This window comes from Rissa tridactyla, chromosome 8, assembly GCF_028500815.1.
Source record: "Rissa tridactyla isolate bRisTri1 chromosome 8, bRisTri1.patW.cur.20221130, whole genome shotgun sequence".
NCBI lineage: Eukaryota > Metazoa > Chordata > Aves > Charadriiformes > Laridae > Rissa > Rissa tridactyla.
In genome coordinates, this window is record NC_071473.1 from 53,660,208 (window position 1) to 53,681,153 (window position 20,946).

Below are 20,946 nucleotides of genomic sequence, written 5' to 3' on the forward strand. Positions count from 1 at the left end.
AAAATTTAGTGTCCCTTGGGCATTTTGATTGTTTGGATTTGTAGTGCCTTTCATATGACCAAACACAGAAGCTGAACAATGATCAGCAAAAGCCTGGAGAAATGAGGTACTATGTATCTCTAATGATGAAAGAAGAGCTGTATTGATATTTAACTGATATTGTAAGCAATGGCTTTTTTTCCCTCAAACGACATTCTGATTTTGTTCTTCCTTTCTGCTTACAAAGGTGTGAGCATCAAATTAACTGCAGTGCACCAAAATGAAACCCTAATGAAATAATAGACTGATAATAATCAGCTCTCAGTTAATTTTCTATATGTTTTTCAGATCAGCTCTGTAAAGCAAGATGTATTGGCAAATCATTCTGACCATGTTTGTGCTATTGGGTAAGTTACTAAAAAAATAAGTCAGTTGGAAATTATGCAGAATGAAGAATAATCACCATTTCTGTTTTACAGTGCTGTTTCAAGTCATGTTACTGGATTAGTATCTTACCACAACATGCAACCAGAATATAGAAAAGACCTGATGTTATCATTGTGCGAAATTGAAACGCTGACACTCTTGGGGTTGTGCTTATGTATTTTATCCCAAAAAGCCCTGCAACTGACTTTTAAGATCAGGAAGTATCAGTAGAAAGTATGTGGTGGGTCAAGACGTATTCAAATAAATGTCCCAGTCAAAATTTGGTGAGATAGAAGCTCATGGGCAATTTGTTTTGTTTCCCTAATAGGTCCAAAAGCAGAAGGGAAAATCAGAACTGCAAAGTTTCGGTTTAGTTCGGTGTAGCCAGGGTGTCACATTGAGTTTGAGCTCTGCTCAAACTTCTTGCTTTTGTGTGCACAGTGCTGTAAAAAGGAGCTCAATAAACTGCAAATGTTGGATATAATAAACTTGTTTGCTAATTGGGAAGTTTTAATTGTCTGTAACAATATTGGTGTATGCTGTTCAGGGGCAGCTGGTATTTGCCTTTCATTTTTTTGATTAAAATCAAAACTATTTAAAGACTCTTGGTGATGATGCTTAGGAAGAAAGCAGATGCTGTAATCCAATGAAGTTAGTTTCAAAATTTTTTTTCATCTTGTGTTTTCACAAAAGATGAATAAATCATTAGATTTCTGTATCTTTTCTACATAAACGTACATCTTTTTGTATATATCTCTCTTTTCTATATACATATACATCTTTCTTTACCTTGCTATATATGTACCTTTATCCACTTAGTATCAAACATTGCGTTTGTTGACATTCTTATTTTAAATACCTTATGTAATCTAAACATATTGTGTACCTTTTAATTAGAAAACTTGGATGCCTCAGGGAGTTTTTATTAGGCTTCAGAGCAGTTTGTCATCATCCCATGGCCTGTAATGACTGAAAGTCGGTGTATCTATTGAGTGACCATCTCTCTCTGATTCCGAATAACCAAATAACCGTGTCTGGCATCTTTGTAGCCCTGTTAACCCAGACATGAAATAAGCCGCTAGTTGAGGGACAGAACTGTCAGTGATGGCCTCCTGTGTGTCTGTGCCACAGACAAACTGGTGCACCTGTAGCAGGAAAACATTCCGAATGCATGCTGCAGTTTATTAACGGGCTATAGCAATCCTATGCTAAACGTTCTGTATTGTAGTGCATTATTATTATTTTTTAAACACTTCTGCAGAAGTGGTAAGTGGATGCACACATTTTGACTTTTTATTTAATTAATCCTATGAGATTGTCTGTTTTTTAGAAAAATAGATGACTGGCAGGAATCTCTTCCCACCCTGCAGTTGCCTCTGTGAATTGGGTAGTATGGTAGTTATCTGTCCTGCTTCATAGGCAGTCATCTCACTTATTCATTTGTCCTTTTTTAATCACGTATGGACGACTAATAGTCTGTTCGGTCAACTCCACATGCAGGCAGGAGGCCTAATGAATCTGATATTTACAGAGGCACAAACTCTGTTAAATGAGAGCGGAAGAAAGAGCAGAACCCTTCAGGAGTCTGGCAATACAAAATCTGTGTGAAGAGAAAACGAAACGTTTTAACACACTGCACAGTAACATGGTGTCTGCTTTTAAGGTAGCATGCACCTCATTTTCTTAAAAGCTTTCATTTTGTGTTTTTTATATTATTTAGCTTACGCTTATGCTTACATGCTATTAAACAGTGATAGAGAAATTCTGTTTTTCTTATTTTGGCTATCACAAGGCATAGAGCATGAATTAATTTCTATCTAATGAACTGCTTAAAATATTTATGACCTTACTGAGCAAAAAGCTGAACACAAAGTGCAGAAATGACCCACATGCCTTTCTGTAACTAGAGCTTTAATCTTTGAAATTCACGCAGTGTTTTACAGTAAGCTGTTTCCAAAACTGACATGCTCATCATTTCCAAAAATCATTGGTAGTGTAATTCAAGCTATGACTTACCAACAAGAGCTGCAAATGTGGTCAGAGTGATTTTATTTTGAAGACTCTAAGTCTGATGGAAAAGATTATTCTTTTCCTACATCTCATTTCCCAGATAATGCCCTGGGGTTGCATGGTTACATCCAGTCATGTATTCTTGTAATACTGTTCTTTGGTATTTAGCAGTTACAATCTGACCATGTGTTATATTTACAATGGGATTGTTTTTTCTACAGTAATGGAGGCATGTTATAAGAGCTCGATTGGAAGTCTCCCAGCACTGCAGGAGGAGATAAGACTCATACCTGTACAGTGTGTGGACTTAGATTTAGGATTCACTGTATTTTGAATTAATATAAGCCAATTTACCCCAAAGAGATGCTTCCCCTACAGTCTTGTCCTTGTTCTTTTTCAAGAGGTTGAGAAAACAAAGAGTTAGGTGTAGTGACTCTGGGGGAGAAGGCTGGCACCTCTCAGTTGTGACACCAGTTCAGAGGGGAAGTTGTTAGTAATTTTGTCTGCAACTCAGAAAATAGCCTGTGGAAATAGCCTGATTTTTAACTAATGAATGAGTTTCTGTATAACACCAGCTGCTCCCTTTTTGTTGTCAAGTAATATGAACTTTTTTTTCTATTTCAGATACCTTTGCCTTTATATTTGCAGACTTTCTTCAAATGGCAGTTGCCCGTTGTATGGTCCATCAGATTCCTCCCAGGAACTTTACGTTACCCTGTATGGTGCTAAATGAGACATTTTTGCGGCCTTTCTCTGGTGAAGCTGTAGAGAGTTGGTCTGGTTTGAGGAGGGAGCATGGAGCATCTGAAACCAAGCCTCCCTTGCTAATGAATGAAGAAAGTTTTCTGTGTTGCCTTTGGAGTGATAACAACATTGATTGTTCTTTGTACAGAGCAAGCATGCGAGCAAGGAAGTTTATTTCTTCAGATATAAGTATCTCTGCTTCTCAGGAAATAGGTAGGTTTTCCATTCAAGGGCAGATCCTTCCTCACAGAAGTCTGTAGTGAAGCTGAAGGAAATTGTATAGCAAAGTTTAAAAGGGGGGGGGGGGGGGAAAAGTTGGCTGTCTTTCTTGGGAAATTCTGAATAAAATGTGTAGCACTGCATATAAGGACATAAGCCCAGATCTTCAAAGGAATTTAGACACTATGAGAAATATTTTAAATATTTTTATGGATATGGGCTTTAAACTCCGTCAGCAGGTGGAGGAGATGGAGAGAAAGTGCCATCTTTTCTGCCTGGATTGTGATGCCTTAGCAAATGTCTGTACATGGATTAGATTGAATTATTTTTTCCTGGGCTGTTTTTCTCTTCCTTTAAAGCAGTCTCTGAGCAGCATGCTGGCCTGTTGGCATGGTGCTATCAGTGGCAGGAATCTCATTGACCTCAGTAGAGTAGAATTTCATTTTACAAGAACTGTCCAATGGAACAAATAAATTTTTGTTGAAAACTGCCACGCTAATTTGTTGCTGTTGTATATGCAGTAGAGCTGCATATGTGTGCACAAGGCGTATGCGGTACAGCCACACAGAGGCTGTACCAGTTAACAGTAGCAAAACCTTCAACCAGCAGGAGCAGCTTAATTTCTTTCTTCCCCTTGTGGCCTTGGTCCGTAAAGCCAGATAAAATATATTCCTTCTCTAATAATAAGAATGCAGCAATATCACTTAGGTTTTTAGCCTTTGAAGTGTTAAAGGGCAGATACTAGTGCCCAGTTCAGCAAGGATTATCCATAAACGTCTGCACACTTGCCTCACCTTCATGAGTGTCTGTTACTTGTCCTCTCTTTGTGAGTGAATTTTACCTTGGCTCTTGAGTTGGTTTGGGGTTTTTTGTTTTAATATAGTTCAGAAATGTTTAATCCCTTTCTTTCGTTCAGATTCAAATTGGAACATTGAATGTTGGATTAAAGGCAAGCTGGACCTGTTAGTTTGTAGCCTGCGGTTTTTGAAGTTGTACTTGGGAGCCGACTTGAAGGTTAATCTTTTATATGCTGTGTAAGTACAGTCTCTGTTAAATTTGTCACTATTAGCATTAGAAATCTGAAAGCATTTTCTAAAACATCAACATTGGCTTCTCAAGCTTGCAGCACAGAGGTAGCATTAGCTTTGCAAGCAGATGATATTTTATGTAACTTTGTCCTATCTAAAAGTAATCTCAGATAGTATGGAAAGTTTACCTTTCTGTCTTTGAATGAGAAATGGTTGGAATGGAGGGTCGCCCTTCTCCGTCCTTTCCATGTTTCTTAAAATGCTTTAATGAAACAAATGCTGACTTGCTAAAATATCTTTGCTGTTAAAATTGTGTAATTTTAAAGCTGTGATCTTGGTTCTGTCTTTCTTATGCTTTTCACCATATTTCCTTAGGAAACAGGCTAAGCATAAATAGTCTAATTAGCTGAATTTACAGGTGATGACTTTACTTAAAAAGCCAGATATGGCTTGCCACAAATTATCTCTGTAGTCAGGGTAGAAAGCAAGTGTATCGACTAGTAATAAATATGGTTGTTTAGTTGATATAATACTTTAAACATCAGTGCTAAAAGGAAGACTAGGAAAAATGTGGGACCTCTCCAGAAGGAAACAGGAGACCTTTTTACCCGGGATATGGAAAAGGCTGAGGTACTCAACAACTTTTTTGCCTCAGTCTTCACTGGCAAGTGCTCTAGCCACACCATCCAAGTTGCAGAAGGCAAAGGCAGGGACTGGGAGAATGACGTACCTCCCACTGTAGGAGAAGATCAGGTTTGAGACCATCTGAGAAACCAGAAGGTGCACAGACCTTAGACCTCAGAGCCCCTTCCAGTCCTAGAGGCGCTCCAGGAATGCTGGGGAGGGACTTTTTACAAGGGCATGTAGTGATGGGATGAGGGGCAATGGCTTTAAACTGGACGAGGGGAGACTGAGATGAGATGTGAGGCAGAAATTGTTGGCTGTGAGGGCGGTGAGCCCCTGGCCCAGGTTGCCCAGAGAAGCTGTGGCTGCCCCATCCCTGGAGGGGTTCAAGGCCAGGTTGGCTGGGGCTTGGAGCAACCTGGGCTGGTGGGAGGTGTCCCTGCCCAGGGCAGGGGGGTTGAAACTAGATAATCTTTAAGGTCCCTTCCAGTTCTAACCGTTCTATGATTAAAGATGAAATCAGATTTTGAGTGGGTTCCAGTTTCCAGTGTTCCTCATTGCTTTGATTTCTGAAATACCATTATATATGTGTTTGTGGGAGAAATAGATCTGACTTTGCCTCTGTTCCATCCAGTCTCAACTGCGAAAGAAAAATCTTTGCCAGTAATCCTAGTGTAATAATCTCTGTACTGAATTTTTTTTTTTTGGTATGCCTAACATCCGTGGAACAACAGATTTGAGTCCCAGCTGGGATGAAGAGGTTCTTTGTATTATGAAGGGAATTCAGTAAGTGTCATGCAGTTTATGAGAGCAGGCCCTATGGACTCACTGGAATCCTTGTGGCATTTCTATGTTTGATTACTTCTTGCTGCAAAGGCAAGATGCAGTGCAGTCCCTGACATTGGAGAACTTGTTTCACTCCCCAGATTTCATATTAATATTTTTCTTTTAGGTTCCCTGTGCTGGGGGAACAGCTAGAAAAGCATTTCAGATTTTGGTAAGGTGACAGCTTTCCCTGTTGGCTTGCTGATACCTTAACATTTTATTCACATGAGCCAAAATACCTTGAAAACATTCCCAGTTTTAAAAATATGCATTCCTGGCATGTGTTACTCCTAGGGAGTCTGGAGATCAAGCCAGAATTCTCACATATAGGACAGGCAATGTACAAAAATAATGACCTAGAAGAATCTACAAGAAAAAAGCCTGGGTCCTCTACAGCTTTTAATTTTTTCAGCATTAAAGAAGTATCCTCTTATTTTACACATCCACAGTTTGCCTGCTTGTAAACGATATCAAGTTACTTTGAATAGAAAATGTTCTTTCCAAAACAGTGCTATGACAGTATTCTGTAAGAGGCTCAAGCAAGGGTAGTGATAGGGCTTTTACCTTCCCTAGCAGCACTTCTTTGGGAGGAGAAAGATTATTCTGAAACTTAATTAGACAAATTAGGTTAATTGTCTACCAAAAGTGAATGATGTTTCCAGTTGTATGTATTCTAGGAATGCTGTATACCCTGATGGTTAATTACATTAACTGAAATCACTTAGCCTTAGGGATCCCTTTGTAGTGACACAGATGAATGCTCCCAGTTTAATTTTGAGCACTGATTATAATTTGCCCTTTCAGCAGATGGTGATGTATAGGCTGTACTCATATTTTTCACCTATTTGAAGCACCTGTGAGGCTCTCCTTTAGTTCTGGGCCTATGCTCACATGTTTTTAAGGATAAATCGTGCAGTTTGCCTCAAGACTTGTGGCTTAGTCAAATGCATCAGTTATACATTGAGCCTTCTTCAGGTGGAGATCATTAACCTTTCATTAGAGACTTACCCTTTCATGAGCTAGGCAGCCATCAGATGTTCTGCAGTTTAACGGGGCAGCTTGTTCAAATAAGCATTGTCCTAGAGCTACTACATATCAAATTCATTGAGATATAATTATTGAAAGTCCTTAGGACCCGAGAGAGCTTTGCTCCTGTCAATTCCTAATAAAGGTAGCACTTGCACAAACGCAGTATGGAGAAATACTGGAAGCAGAGTTACAATGGCAACCTTATTTCTGATATGCCTCAACATAACTACTGAAATGTGGTGATGTACCTTTCCTGAATTTAGAGGAATTGTAGAAGTTAATGTATTTCTTCCTGAAACAATTTTGACATTTTGTTTCCAGTTAGGTGTTCCAATTGCAAGAAATTGATTGAACTTCAGGTAAGACATGCTGCAGTGTCTAATTTAAAGTCTAACAGTTCACCACGGGGCCGGAGATTAATTTAGCATAAGTAACAACACATTCTGAAGTATGGTTGAATTGTGCTCCAAAGTACAAAACATTTAGGAGGTGTTACTTGAGGTGTTGACTAAAAGAACTATCTGCGTGCAACTGAAAAGTGCAGTGTTTGGGGTGGAAAAGAAAAGCAAGCCTTGGACATGTGCCCTTCTTGCAATGTTAATTACCTCTGTGGTTCAGGGCATGCAGTATTTATTATTTTTTTTTTCCTCTTCTGCAGTGTCTTATGCTTTAGCCCCATGTTTCCAGCTTGAAGTCATGTTGCCTTTAGGCATTGTCCCTCCCTTCTCTGCCAGCCATTAAAACTTAAGTCCAGTTCACCAGTTTTCTGGTGAATCTCAGAGGTGGGCTCCAGTAATCCGCTCACAGAAGTTCATCTGCTTAGTACCAAGCTGGTCTTTGCTTACCTCTCTGCGCCAAGACAAATCTCTCCAATTCCAGCAGCCAGGACTATAAAACCAAATGGGGACATAGTATATATTTTATAAGCCCTCTGTCTTTCCTCCGCGCCCTCCACCCCCCGCCCCAAATTTGGATCTGGCTTAGATCTGATCGCTGTTGCATGATGTAAAGTGCTTTTTGAAGCAGGATTTATAGCTTCTCTCAGTGTGCTGCAGTTCTGATGTAAAACTCCAGGTTTTAATAGCCCTTTGCTTTGTTTTAAGTTTACCCAAAATTTCTCCTTTTATTCTACTGAGTGAAGGCACTGACATCTTCTGACTTGTGAGGGCTTTATAAATCTAAGCTCCTCTAGAGTCAGTATCTACAGTCCAGGAAGAGTGGTAATTCTGTGACTGGATCCATCTGCAGCCAAACTGAAGATGACAGGCTGCTCGCGCAATACCAGGCTGCCGCAGTTCTCCAGAATACTTTGGCTTTCTGTTATTTTTCTTGTAATCAGGTCTCATACATTTAGCCCAGGCATGGCAATTTGGAATAAGTTGATGTGGGGGCCCCTCATGATCATGTCCTCCAGTGATCTATTGTCTTATCCCAAACTCAGTTTTGTGAGATAGTCTCTGTGTCTTCCTGTGTCCCAGTTCGTGGAAATGCAAAGCTCATTACCCTGTTCCTTAGTCTCTGGATATCTTCCTCCAGGAGTGGACCTGGGCATCTGACACCATAGCTTGGTCTTTCCCCTTGCTTTGCCCTTGTTGCCTGCAGAGGTAGTGAGCTGTAAAAAGAAGCCCACAGCATCCAAGTGAGATACTGGTAATTCTCTGTCACAAGGGGTTGGTGACCTGCCTGGCATGGAGCCGCAGGGTTTTCCTGCAGGTACACTTGCATTCCTACACACAGCATATTATACAGTAAAGAAACAGAAAGATTTGTGCGGTGGGAGCAGGGAGCAATAACAACCCATGCCCATTTACTCCCGAATAAGTGGCCTTTGAAACCCAATACTGGCACAACACAAGATGGGTAGGAGCTTGTTAGCATTTTTTCCTCCTGTACACAGGTGGTCTTCTGGGTTCAAACAAGCTTAGTTAAAAATTGAAACAGTTATTAGGAATGATTAGGAGAAAGATGGGGGGCGTGGTGGTAACTGCTTTCCAGGTAGATTAGATTAAAGACGCGGTTTGATGAAAAGACTGCATTCTTAGGCATTGATTGTGGGTTTTTTGAGACTAATAAAATCTGTGAGCAACAATAGGAGGCAGAAAAACTTAAAAGAAAATTCTGCAAAGTCTTTGAAAGGAAATTCAGGAAAAGGAGGGAAGCCACAACTATAAAAACAAAAATATTCCAAGTAATTTAAAAGCTGTATCCTGTGTACTGATGCCAGATACTATTAGCATAAGGTTCCATAATTCTCGTGTCCTAAAGTCTGTGAGTCCTGGTAAAAATTATTTTAGGAATGTCAGTATGGACTGACTGCATCACCAATAAATGTAAACTACATATTCATATGAACCTGCATGGCTTACGGGGTCATTCCTGCAGAGTACAGATGCTATGAAGACTTGGTGTTATTGAAAATCCTTGTGTTACCAGCTTCTAAGAGTATCCTAAAAACAAGGTGGATGCTCAATAAGTGTGTGTTGATGAGCGAACAATGAGGGGAGTGGGGACCTGATTCAGGCAGATCCATGTGTGTACATCGTGGGTTCCCTTGCAGTCCCAGACAGCATGATTCACACACGCTTTTCCCCATAATTCATCAGCCCTTTGGTTGCTCCCAACCACTCCTCAGTTTTTGACCTTTTCTTTTTTAAGTTGGGCAGATTATGGTAACGGGATCAGTGAATCATGCCCATTCCCCCTGTGCTCTACAGTCAATTATATGTACTAGATACCAAATTGACTAAAACCAAAAAAAAAGCAGAAAATCTTGTCTGTTCCCCTCCTCTAGTGTAGAGTTCTCTGCCCTCCCGGAATTCAAGTATTACAATGAATCACACCAATTACAAAACTATTTAAAACCTTTACAGAAAGGTTCTTATTCTATTAACTTCAATTGCGTTCTCTGAATTAGTAAAACAAAACCCTTACTATACAGAAATAATTCCAAAATGACTTCAGAACAATTCAAAACATAATCTTTTTTTGGTAAGGATAAAATGTCAAAAGCAGGAAAGAATCCAGGATGGCTTAACTGTCAGGATTTATCTTGGCTTTGCTGCTGTGAGAAGTTTGGCCACAAAGTATTCACACTATTCAGTTCAGTACCTTAAGAAGGCCTGTGTCAGTGAATACCTGCAGTACACCATAAACATCTATTTGTGTTTGAAAGAGCCTAAAGAATATCTGTGGAATAGAAGTGAGAATGAAGAATACTCTGGGAACTGCTGGTTGCTCTCAGAATAGAAGCAGCTTTGTGCCCGCTTGTGTGGTATTTATTTCATAAATCAATAATAGTTTGACTGGTGTCAATGGAGATTGAAAACAAGTATAAAAGTAATCGTACACACGAGGATTGCTCTAGAAATGCCTGTAAAACATACTTGAAAAGCATCTGTGTACTAATGTGTACATGGGAAGTAGTATGGGTCATCTTCATGCTGCTTTTTGAGGTTGACCCAAGGAAAATTGTATGTGTTTTAGAGATAGAAACCAAATGTGATGGCCCATATTTCAGTATGAGTGTGTATGTTCTTTTTGTATCCAATAAAACATTTGCTACCTTCAGGAGACATAATGCCTGACTGCTTCTATCAGTATATGCTACTTTGTCATTTATTTCATTTAAAATGTATTGAAATCGTACTATTAGAAAATCTGATTAAACTGTTTATGAAACACATATTATGCCCATGCAGCTATTAGTTGTTTAAAACTTCAAAAGTTTACCTTAGACCATACAATTTTTGCATTGGATTATGTAATCAAAAACTGTGTGTGTTAAACTCTCAAGGAAGGAGTGTTAATAGAAAAAAATAAAAAGAAAAAAGGCAAAAACCCCCTTGAAACTAAATCTGAATGTTCAATCAAAAATAGTCCCATGAGCTTTACTCCGAGAAGCAATAAAAGCAAAATGTGGTAAGTTACTTACTAAATCCTTTCCGTGAGCCTGTCCAAGACAATAGTAATGCATGTGAGTAAATAATTTGCTTTCCTAGGAAACACCAGACTATCTAGTAGGCAAACATGCTGTGCATGAAAATAATCAAAGCCTTATCTTGGAATTAACTGTACAATGTTAAGATTTTTGGAGGATGCAGGTGTCTATTTTTTTTTTTTCCAAATACTGTAGGTTCTTCTAAATGACTACTAAAACGTGTTCGGAATGGTGGAGTTCTTTAGCCTTTTGTTATTCCAAAACTTGTTTTTCACTTGAATAGTTATTGTGATTATTATATTACTTGTAATACTTAATTGTAGCAGAAGCTGGAAGGAATGTTAAATTGTTTAGTTTATATTTCAGTGCCTCATGAATAGGAATTAGAACATAATCTCCACTGGGGTGACAGAGAGTTGCCAATTAGTCCACTGTAAGGTAGACTAACTTTGTGTGCCTGAGAAGTATCTAGTAATAATTACCAGCAGGAATCAGGAACTAGTCTGAGTAAACTACACGTGAATCTAGTATTGTAAAACTTTTGTTTTAAAGTCAAGCCTTAGGAATACTTTTCATGAAATCATCTTAACTACTTGACTTGGAAAGCATTTAAAAAGAGAGAAGCAGCAAAGTAAAAGCAATTGGTTACAATTACTGCCTTTTTGACTTTTTGCATTACTTTTTTTTTTATTTTGTTGTAAATAAACCTTAGCCAGATGGATAAACCTCCTCAATTGAGATAGCGTATAGAAAGAAATACTGGTTTGTTTTGCTTTATGGTTTGTTTTTTCCCATGTAGATCAGAGCTGTCACTGGGAGATGTATCTACAAGCTCTCTAAAGGGGACTGTCATGGTTGCTCAGTGTGACTGTAGGGAGTATGACGAGTGTGAGTGCTGGCTGCCTTCTCCGAGACTCAACTACACTTACATTATGTGGATGAAGATGATGATTGGCGTAACACCTCTGTGGTCACCTTTGATGTCAGTCAAGCCCATAGACATAGGTAAATATGAAGTATATTTTAAAGCTTTTTTAATGGAGAACAGCAGCAGGATGTCTCTTCTGGAGAAGGAGGACACAGACAGAACAGGAAAAGGCTTCCTGGTGCTGTCTCACTTGCACAGGGTGGTGCTGTACATGTTTCTTAGCTGCCTAATGCCTGTCTGGGCCCTAGTACAAAACCATACTGAGCAAAGGCCAGGCTGTCAACGTACTTGAGCTTTCATTTCTAATCAGGACCTCTCTGTGCCTGAGTCTGGGGCAGTGCTGGCGCTTACCTGTCTGTGTTGCTGAGGACTCAAATTAAAAAGCGAGGGGGGAAAAAGCTGTTCCTAAAGTTACCTAGCAAATAAAAGCACCTCTTTTCTCAAGCAGCTCTGTTGCCCTGATGCTTGCCTCCTTACACATATAATACCAGCTTTTTCCAAGTTGGAAAACATTCCTCTGTAAATCAAGTTAAAGCAATACTGACATTATGAATTTGATATGTGGTGCTATCCAATATGCAGAGTTATTGCAGATCTTGGCAAATTTCAAAAAGGCGGGGACTCTGTCAGCCGTGGGGAAAAAAATAGAGGTTTTATAAATTTCTTCCTAACTGATGTGCTTTGCAGGCAGAATAAGTTAAAAGTCTCTGGGTGGGCTAGTTCTGAAGATGAGAGGTTGCATTTTTCATCATGCTGCTTTTAAATTATGCTACAGGAAAAAATTAAAAATTCAGAGCTGCTGCCAGTGTTTAAAATGACATAATTAGTTTGTTCTGCTTAGTGAAGTATATTTTAAATATGCATAATATTAGTATACGTTCTGCCAAGATTTAGCTCAATTAAAAATTATTTTGAAAGTAAAGCTGTGAATACTTGTGAAATATAGAGTTGTACTCGCTTATAGATGGTATCAGTAGAACAGGTAGCATCAGAAGAACAGACATAACTTGTATTGTGAGAGTGACGAAAGCGTAATGTAGAAGTTACTGACTTGTGTTTTAAAAGCTATGCTATTTTCCGAGGAAGAGTGGGTGTATCATTCTAAATTGCCCATCCATTTCCCTCTCCAGAGAGTTCTCTTCATCCTTGTGGGAAAGTTCTGAAACCCTCCATTATTACTTTGCCCTAATGTAGCTCTCCTGGAGACCTTCTTTCATAGCCATAATCACTGTGGAAGGGATGGGCATATATAGAAATTATGTACAATATGAGGACATTATCGCCTATCTCTTGAGGAGCTGAGCTAATTGCTCCGCTCAGCACTCCCATCCCTCTCTCCTCTTTTCAGCAAAACAGGTAAGTTAGTGCTTGGTTAGTGGGGAGAATCATGGACCAAGTCAAGAAATTCATGTAGTCTTAAGGCAAACGTTAGGTCAAACAGCATGTTCTGGTAACTAACTATATAACACTGCCAGGGTGCACTTTTCCGGTGATATTACACAACGTCTTTTAATGTTTAAAGTTGAAAGGAAAGGTGTGAAAGAGACTTCTGAATCAGTAAGAACCCATTACCACCAGCAGTTACAGGCAATAAGGTTAGTGGTAACCTTGTTAATTAATTTGTCTGCAGTAAAGCCTGAACCTCCTTTGAACCTGCATCTAGAAATGACAGGGAAAGGTCAACTGAAGATCTGCTGGTCCGACCCTGTGCTGATGCCATACCCACTCCAGTATGAAGTGAAGATCTCTGCAAGTTCAGGTCAAAACGGTTGGCAGGTGAGTCAACTCTGCTCGCTTTGTTTTACAATGGAGCAATGCATGTCGATGGGTCCCTTCCAGAGCCCAGGGTTTCTTACCACCCTCCTTCTCCTTAGGCAGTGGTGCTGATGGGCTGAGCAACGTGGCTGGTCTGGTGGAGCTGGGCATGGCACACTGGTTTCTCCTGAGCTGGTGTGTCCAGTAGACCCTGGTAGACATCAACAGAGTGTGGTTAAGCTGGCAAGCTGGACTGTACATCTGTTACACTGGGAGAGCCATTACACATTGATGAAAGACACGTCTCCTGTTAGGTCTTACAAAAAAACCTCGCATCTTTCTTTTTGGATGAAATGCTAGGTTCTGTGAAGTCTAAAGGCAAAGCTCTCTACCCTCAGCAAATCCCAAATTCCATGATACATGCGTATATGTTTAATATTTATAGCTTTTATTAGTGAATTGCTTTTTCTGTTGCTACCATGCAACTGGCTCTAGAATAAAAAGCAGTTAATTAGCAGTCTAGAATGAAATAACATGTTTTCCACAGAGGTATGCAACCTCTACCATGTTCATATTTACAGTAAATTTAAAGAAGAAAGCTTTTGTTTACCTAAAAACTACATTGTAGACTATTTGTTTTGGTTCCCTCTGTCTCTTTCTTTTTCCTGTTTCATTATACAACAAAATAATGGCTTCTGATAAATCCCACAGATGGTTCAAGTTGCTCTAGAAACCTCACTGGCCATAGACAACACGCTACTTGATTCTTCACACTTAGTTCAAGTGCGGTGCAGGAATCATCATGGTCCAGGGTTCTGGAGTGACTGGAGCACACCATATAACTTGGGAGGTAGGTCATGTGCAGTCACTTATGTGCAGAAAGTAGTCTTTGGAATAGAACAGATTTCCCAGTTTGGTTTGGTTTGTGGAATGAGTAGTTGAGAGTGTGTGTTATCCAGGGGTGTTATCCAGTATGCATGGGTTGGGCTGAAAAATCCTGTGGAAGTTCTTTCCCCTTCTGCTTCTCTTTCTGCATGGCTTTGCCTGAGATTCTGCTCCTTCCTTTATACAAGACTTGCATTCAGAGAGTCCTGCACAGTCACCTCCGTGACACCTCCTTGTCTGGCCCTGCTGCTTGCTCACCAACCACCTGTTCACGCGCAGAAAAAGCTCTTTTTCTAAGAGTTTTTCCATTTCAAAAGATGGTTGGCAGCATTTAACCTCTACTCAGTACAAGATTTTTCTCCTAACGCTTTCTCTAACTTCTAGTTTAGTATGAGGCTTTGTAGCTGAACTAAAAGCGCAGAACACAGTTTTGGGTTTGTAGATTTAACATCATTCATCTCGGTTTGTAATGCTGAGCCCCCATCTGCATAATAGCCCCAGTCAGTCAGTTTCAATGCATGTGGCTTTAGTGTTAAGCATATAATCTTATATATTGTAATCAATTTGCTGCCCAAATAGGGTAAGTTCCTGACATGTTGCACGCGGTAAGAGCTCTCCTAGAATGAGTAAAGGGCTCTTAGGATTTAATGCGTTCCCTTATATCAACATCCTGCTAAAATGACAGGTCGTAACAGCTCTTTATTCACAGTCAGAGTATATACGAAGGGAAAGAAATATTGTTGGGCAATTCCTTGGTCAGTTATCAGGATTGCTGATTTGCTTTGCAGATTGAACTGTTTTGGGTCAGCCTAAAGATTTCAGGATTTTTTGCATCGTATTTTTCCGTGCTCTGCTTATGATTAGCTGGAAATGTTTTGGTCTGTGTTGTCACAGGTATCCTCTGAACTATTACATGACAGTACTAGTGCTTTACCTAGGCGCTTATGTGTACGCCTGCATACTGTATGCTAAAGAGTGTAGTGTATGTGTTTAAATTAAGTACCAAGGAAATAACTTAACTTTGCAGAAGGAGCTCTCTTCCAAGAAAGCTGAAAATACCCAGACCCTTGTGGCGATCAAGCGTGAAACACAGGATGCCTGTTTAAATGACTAGAGTTCTAACTGGCCCTTACTCTTTTGGATTCATATCTATCTATAGATAATTTTTTTTTTAAAAAGTATGTGTGCATATAGCTATATAGCTTTGAGAATTTTGGGGGGGTAAATACACGTTTTCTCGCTCGCATATGCATATACTGATATTTTCAGACACGGTTTATGAATGTATTGAGAAATACGGATGTAAAAGAGGTAGAGTAGATACTGTTAGATTATTTTTTATTAATCCTGTTATGGGATGTGTAATTGTATTAAAGATACATCTCATCAGCAAACTAATCCCGTTGTGACAAACCTGAGAGCAGCACAGAGGGATTAATTTCTTCACTGCAGGAAGCTCAAATTGGCATGTGCTCCGAAGGGCCAGTGTTAGGATGAGCCAGTGGAGGCAGAGTGGAGTGTGCGGCACAGCTGGGAGCAGCACCACAGCAGATGCAGGAGCACCGCCTCGCATTCATGGAGGCACGTTAACAGCGTGAGAGTAAATGCTGAAATCAGGCAGTTATGTTTTTGTACAGCTGACTAGTGTCATGTTCTGATTTATATTTAACATGAAAGTCTTTGACAGTGACAATATTGTGAGTCTGCTCTACTATCTGAGAAGGCCTGTAGTTTGGAAAAATCCTAAAAATATCTGACATGGTTCCTCAACTATGGAAAGCAAACCTGGCCTTTTAAGGATTTTCATGCTGGCTTTGGGTTGGTCTTTGGACAGCTGTTCCTTTTCAGCAGGTGTACAACACGTGTAGCTTCCCTAAGTACCTGACTGATTGAGGCAGAGCGTGTTTACATGCTTTGCAAATTCAGTGTCTTTATGCCTAGGTGAATTAATTACTGTATCACTGCTACTGTTTGGTATTAGCTACACTGCTGAGATTGTAAAACAAGTTTTTGAGACATTAGTCTCCTGCTGACTTTAATAGGAGCAGGATTAGTAACTACTGGAAAGCTTGATTATTTTATTTATTTATTTTTTTTTTTCAGTCCCTTCTCCTCCAGTTCTGAATAGCAATTCTCTCAAAATCTATGTTCCATTATTAGAGTAGTATATGATTTCAACGTCCTTGCAGGGTTCAAAGAGTTAGATTTTTATTATTTTGTTTTTACAAACCCTAACATAGTTCTTCTCTTACTTGGATTTTCTCTCACTTTCACCTGAGGACAATTTTACGATTTTAAAATCTGTGGTGTATATGTTTGTGAGACAAGTTACAGAAGCTGACCCTTTCTAAGTTGCAAGTGCTTGTTGCAGTATTTAAATAAGCTGACCTGATACCTTAAAAAAAGTGGGCTGAGTAGAAAGCAGCAGTGTTAATTAGTTTCCCAAGATTTAATTTACAGGAGCGTGTATGATTCCCTGTTTCCCTTGTGCTGCTGTGTATTGCTTTCTTTGTACCCTCCAGTGATTTTCTGCTTATTTAATCCCTGTTTGCTGGGAGATATTAAAGATTATTTTAATCAGAATTTACAAATATCAGTTATGAAGGGAAACAGTCAAAGGCTCGTTTCTGCCCCTCTCCCCTATAGTTAGGAATTAAGAAGTAGGAAACTTAGAAATACAACTGGATGATGATGATGATGATAATATTTTTCCGTTGACGTATGCTTTTATGTTTTTTTGATGAGATTCTAATATCAATTGATATATTTTTCCTTTGTTTTCCCTTCTGTATAGCTGAAGTTCTGTACTTCCCTCCTAAGATACTGACCAGTGTTGGTTCTAACGTTTCCTTTCATTGCATCTATAAAAACAAAACCAAGATTGTAGTGTCCAAGAAGATTGTTTGGTGGTTGAATTTAGCAGAAGAAATCCCAGAAAGTCAGTATACGCTTGTGAATGATCGCGTAAGCAAAGTTACTCTTTTCAACTTGAAAGCAACAAAACCTAGAGGAAGTTTCTTCTATAACGCATTATACTGTTGTCATCAAAATAGGGAATGTCATCATAGATACGCTGAATTATATGTAGTAGGTAAGATTCCAGACGATTTTAAATTATAATTTTGTAAGGTCAGAATATTTCCATTTTAAACTCCAGCTGGCTTTTATTGAGCAGTTATGACTTGTAATGCATGTTTTTGTATAAACAATCATATCTTTATTAATAAACTTTCAATGTGTTTTAATTAGATGTGAATACTAATATCACATGTGAAACGGATGGGTACTTAACTAAAATGACTTGCAGATGGTCTGCAAACCCAAACACATTGCTTCTGGGGAGTTCCTTGCAGTTAAGATACTACAGGTATGTAGAACTTTTAATGCACTCTTCCTGTTTGGAAAGCATTGCTCTGGAAATACTATTACAGCAAAGAATTCCGAAGAGATGTAATTATAAAATATGCTCAGTTTCTGTAAGCTGGATTTTTTCCCAATTGGAACTCTAGGGGTATTAAATATGCATGCAGAAAGGGGACCATAGATACCTGAGTGTGTAACAGGGATTCTATTTCCCCGTTTTTCAGCATTTATAAAACATGTAGGTGCAATTTGGAAGCCAGTTTTCTTAAACTAGGTGTGTTTGCCTGTATCAGTTATAAAACTTATTCTTCTAGTTGCTCGTATCTACAAATTGTAAGGAAATAAGGGAAAAAAAGCATTCACAGTGAGAGTGACTGAGCACTGGAGCAGTGGCCCAGAGAGGCTGTAGAATTTCTGTCCTTGGAGGCTTTCAGATCTCGACTGGGCAGGACCCTGGGCAACTTCATCTGACTTTGAATTTAACCCTACTTTGAATGGGAGGTAGGACTTGAGACCTCTTTAGGTCTCCATTCAGTCTTTGATTTTTCTATAATTCTGTATCTTTTTTTATATATACAAACAGTAGATAAAAATACAGGGATGGAATTTAATTCATTCCAGATGGAAAAAACCTTGCTTACGAAGGTAGCATCTTTGGTGTCTAAAGCAATTTGTAGTTTTCTTGGGTTTGGACAGGTGTTTTGGCCTAGCTTGTTTTCAGATAGTTGGTTTAATTTTGTCTGTCTTTTGGACAGAGCAGGAGAACTGGGGTGTGGTGTGGGGCAAACACATCATTGTTTGTGAAATACAAAACTGATTATTAAATCAGTGATATGATCATCCGTGTCTTCATTCATGTGCACAAATATTGCTTGTGATAGTATTGTTTAAGTATGAAGCTAAAAAACCCATTTGAGTTACAAATGTATTGAGCTTGAGAGTTTCCTCGAAGCGTGTTATTCTTTATATAAACTAGATAGACAGACAGACAGACAGACAACCCTTCCTGAGAAAAAACCTTTAGTTTTGCTGCTCTGCTGGACTGGATATGTGAAAGTTTTGGCAAAGAAGCTTAAATCAGCCCTGAGGCCTTAATCCTCTTTGGAGAGCTGGACTGTCTTCTCTCTTGGAGGTGGACTGAAGTTTTGAACTATTGTTGTACCCAGGTGAATATTTCTTAGGATTTTGTGGACTAAAGTAATAACTGGAATGCTTGAGATTTCAAATGGAGGCTTTTAGGGCAGAATTAGTGACCTGCTGACTGCTAAGGCAGGTTTTGGTTCAACTGTCTTCACAAATACGTACATAATAAGTGTGCTGCTGGGCAGGGAGCTTGAAATAAAAACCATGCTGCTCTTGCCATGGTTTTTATTCCCACTTTTTTACTGTTGAGGTTTAGCTAAAAATTTTATTTTCTAATAGGAGGTGATAATCTGTACTTTTGTTACAGCACCCCTGCTAGATCAAGCAGTGAACATTAATACAGACTGAAAATGCTTCCCAGATGCTAGTATTTATTGTGATCTTTCTTTTTTGTTCTTTTTTTTTGTGTGTGTGTGTTAGTTAATAGAAAGATCTGAAAGAGGAAAATAAAAAAGATTAAAAAAATAAATCATGGGGGACCACATGAATGCAGTGACTATCAAAAAGTTGAAGTATAAGACGTTTAAAAATTTATAGTCTTGAAAACATCCATATCGTTTGCATAACATTCTATTGCATATAGGGAACAAAAATACAAAAAGAACTTGAATGCTTACAAGCTTGAAACCAATTGAAATGGTCGTGTTTTTTTTAATTGCCCAAGCTTAATTGTAAGAGGCACCATATATACATTGGAGTTGCTTAGACATAGACAAGTCTTAAGGATGAAAGTTGGAAGTTATGTGTGTTGCATTGACATCAGGCACGTCGGGTTTTCCAGGAGCACGCAGCTATTCTTCTTAGTTACTGATGCAGTTACATTTTACAGATGAAATCCAACGCTCTCCAGGAATGCAGTGTGATAGCTTTGCTGTTGGTGTTTTGTTTTGGTTGGGTTGTTACTTTGTCTTCCTCTAGAGTCAGCGCTGCCAGCAGAAACAGCACAGGAATTATCATGCTGGAAAAACAGAGAATGCTAAGCTAAACCTTCAAAGCACAAGGCACCAGTTTAATCGGTATTTTTGATGTTGACAGGAAGAGGAGAGATTCAGCTAAGCGTAACTTTTGTGGTTCGGTTGAATAACTAGTGCCCTATCTGGCTACTCGCACCACAAGTCTGAGCTGTGCACAAGCCTAGCAGAAATTACGAGAAGCTGGAAAACTTTCCATCACCCATAAGATGTCTAGTGCCGTTTTACCCAGAGTCCACGTCTCCTCTCTTCTGTTGCCAGATGCGATACTAACTGTATGTGGGATTTTAATACCACCTCCAGAACTGATATTTTTATGGGATTTCCATCTCCTGGAGAGTTCACTGTACGTGTCCCATTGGTCCACGTGGCAGCTTTCCCCTGGACAGCAGTTGATATTTTGAAAGTCATATTCCTGGCTGGAGGAAATTCTTGGCTGGACATCTACCTTGCTGTCTTAATTGCTAATACGTACCACTCAAGTAACATGATTTATGAGTATTTGGAGATGCCTGCTCTTGTCGTACCTGTTTCTTCCTGTTGTTAAGGTGTTATCAAGACATTTTGCACTAGGGAGAGCCTTCCATGGTCCTGCTTCTTAAGGTTAAGAGCCAAAGCTTTGAGGAGTAACGCCATGGTGTAATTTGTCCATTTAGTGCAGACTCAAGTTCAAGATCTGCCCAAACAACCACCAGAAAACGCCAGATGGTTCCAGTGACACCATTTGTTTTAATCTCCTTCAGAAATCTATTTTACTGATGCCATGAGCAGCTTATAGTTGCAATGTATTAACTGAATGTTTTTTTTTCCTCTTTTAAGGAGCAGAATTTATTGTTCTGACTTTCCAAGTACTTCTCCAAAATCAGAGGTGAAGGAATGCCATTTACAGAAGAATCATTCTTATGAGTGCATGTTTCAGCCTATTTTTCTTTTATCTGGATATACCATGTGGATAGAGTTTAAGCACTTACTAGGAACACTTGAATCCTCACCAACTTGTGTCGTTCCAGCAGATGTGGGTAGGTCAAGATTCGTGCACGTCTTTCTTCACTTGTGACCTTGGATTTCATTCCTTATATG

At 39.2% G+C, this 20,946-nt stretch overlaps 1 protein-coding gene across 11 annotated transcripts in view; it reads left to right on the forward strand.

The window, feature by feature from the left end:
- The window catches only part of LEPR (leptin receptor), a 42,423-nt gene that overhangs the window by 5,041 nt on the left and 16,436 nt on the right, over positions 1 to 20,946 (forward strand). For 6 of the 11 annotated variants that reach the window (XM_054212774.1, XM_054212773.1, XM_054212783.1 and 3 more), the window contains 9 exons: positions 328 to 386; positions 3,040 to 3,372; positions 4,295 to 4,412; positions 11,621 to 11,826; positions 13,380 to 13,525; positions 14,216 to 14,354; positions 17,184 to 17,480; positions 17,639 to 17,756; positions 20,686 to 20,885. In XM_054212774.1, coding sequence (XP_054068749.1) covers positions 347 to 386; positions 3,040 to 3,372; positions 4,295 to 4,412; positions 11,621 to 11,826; positions 13,380 to 13,525; positions 14,216 to 14,354; positions 17,184 to 17,480; positions 17,639 to 17,756; positions 20,686 to 20,885 — 1,597 coding nt within the window. In that variant the 5' untranslated portion in view covers positions 328 to 346. Of the gene's footprint in view, positions 1 to 327; positions 387 to 3,039; positions 3,373 to 4,294; positions 4,413 to 7,215; positions 7,244 to 11,620; positions 11,827 to 13,379; positions 13,526 to 14,215; positions 14,355 to 17,183; positions 17,481 to 17,638; positions 17,757 to 20,685; positions 20,886 to 20,946 lie in introns of those variants that run through there. The other 5 variants (XM_054212776.1, XM_054212777.1, XM_054212778.1 and 2 more) reach the window with 4 other exon arrangements.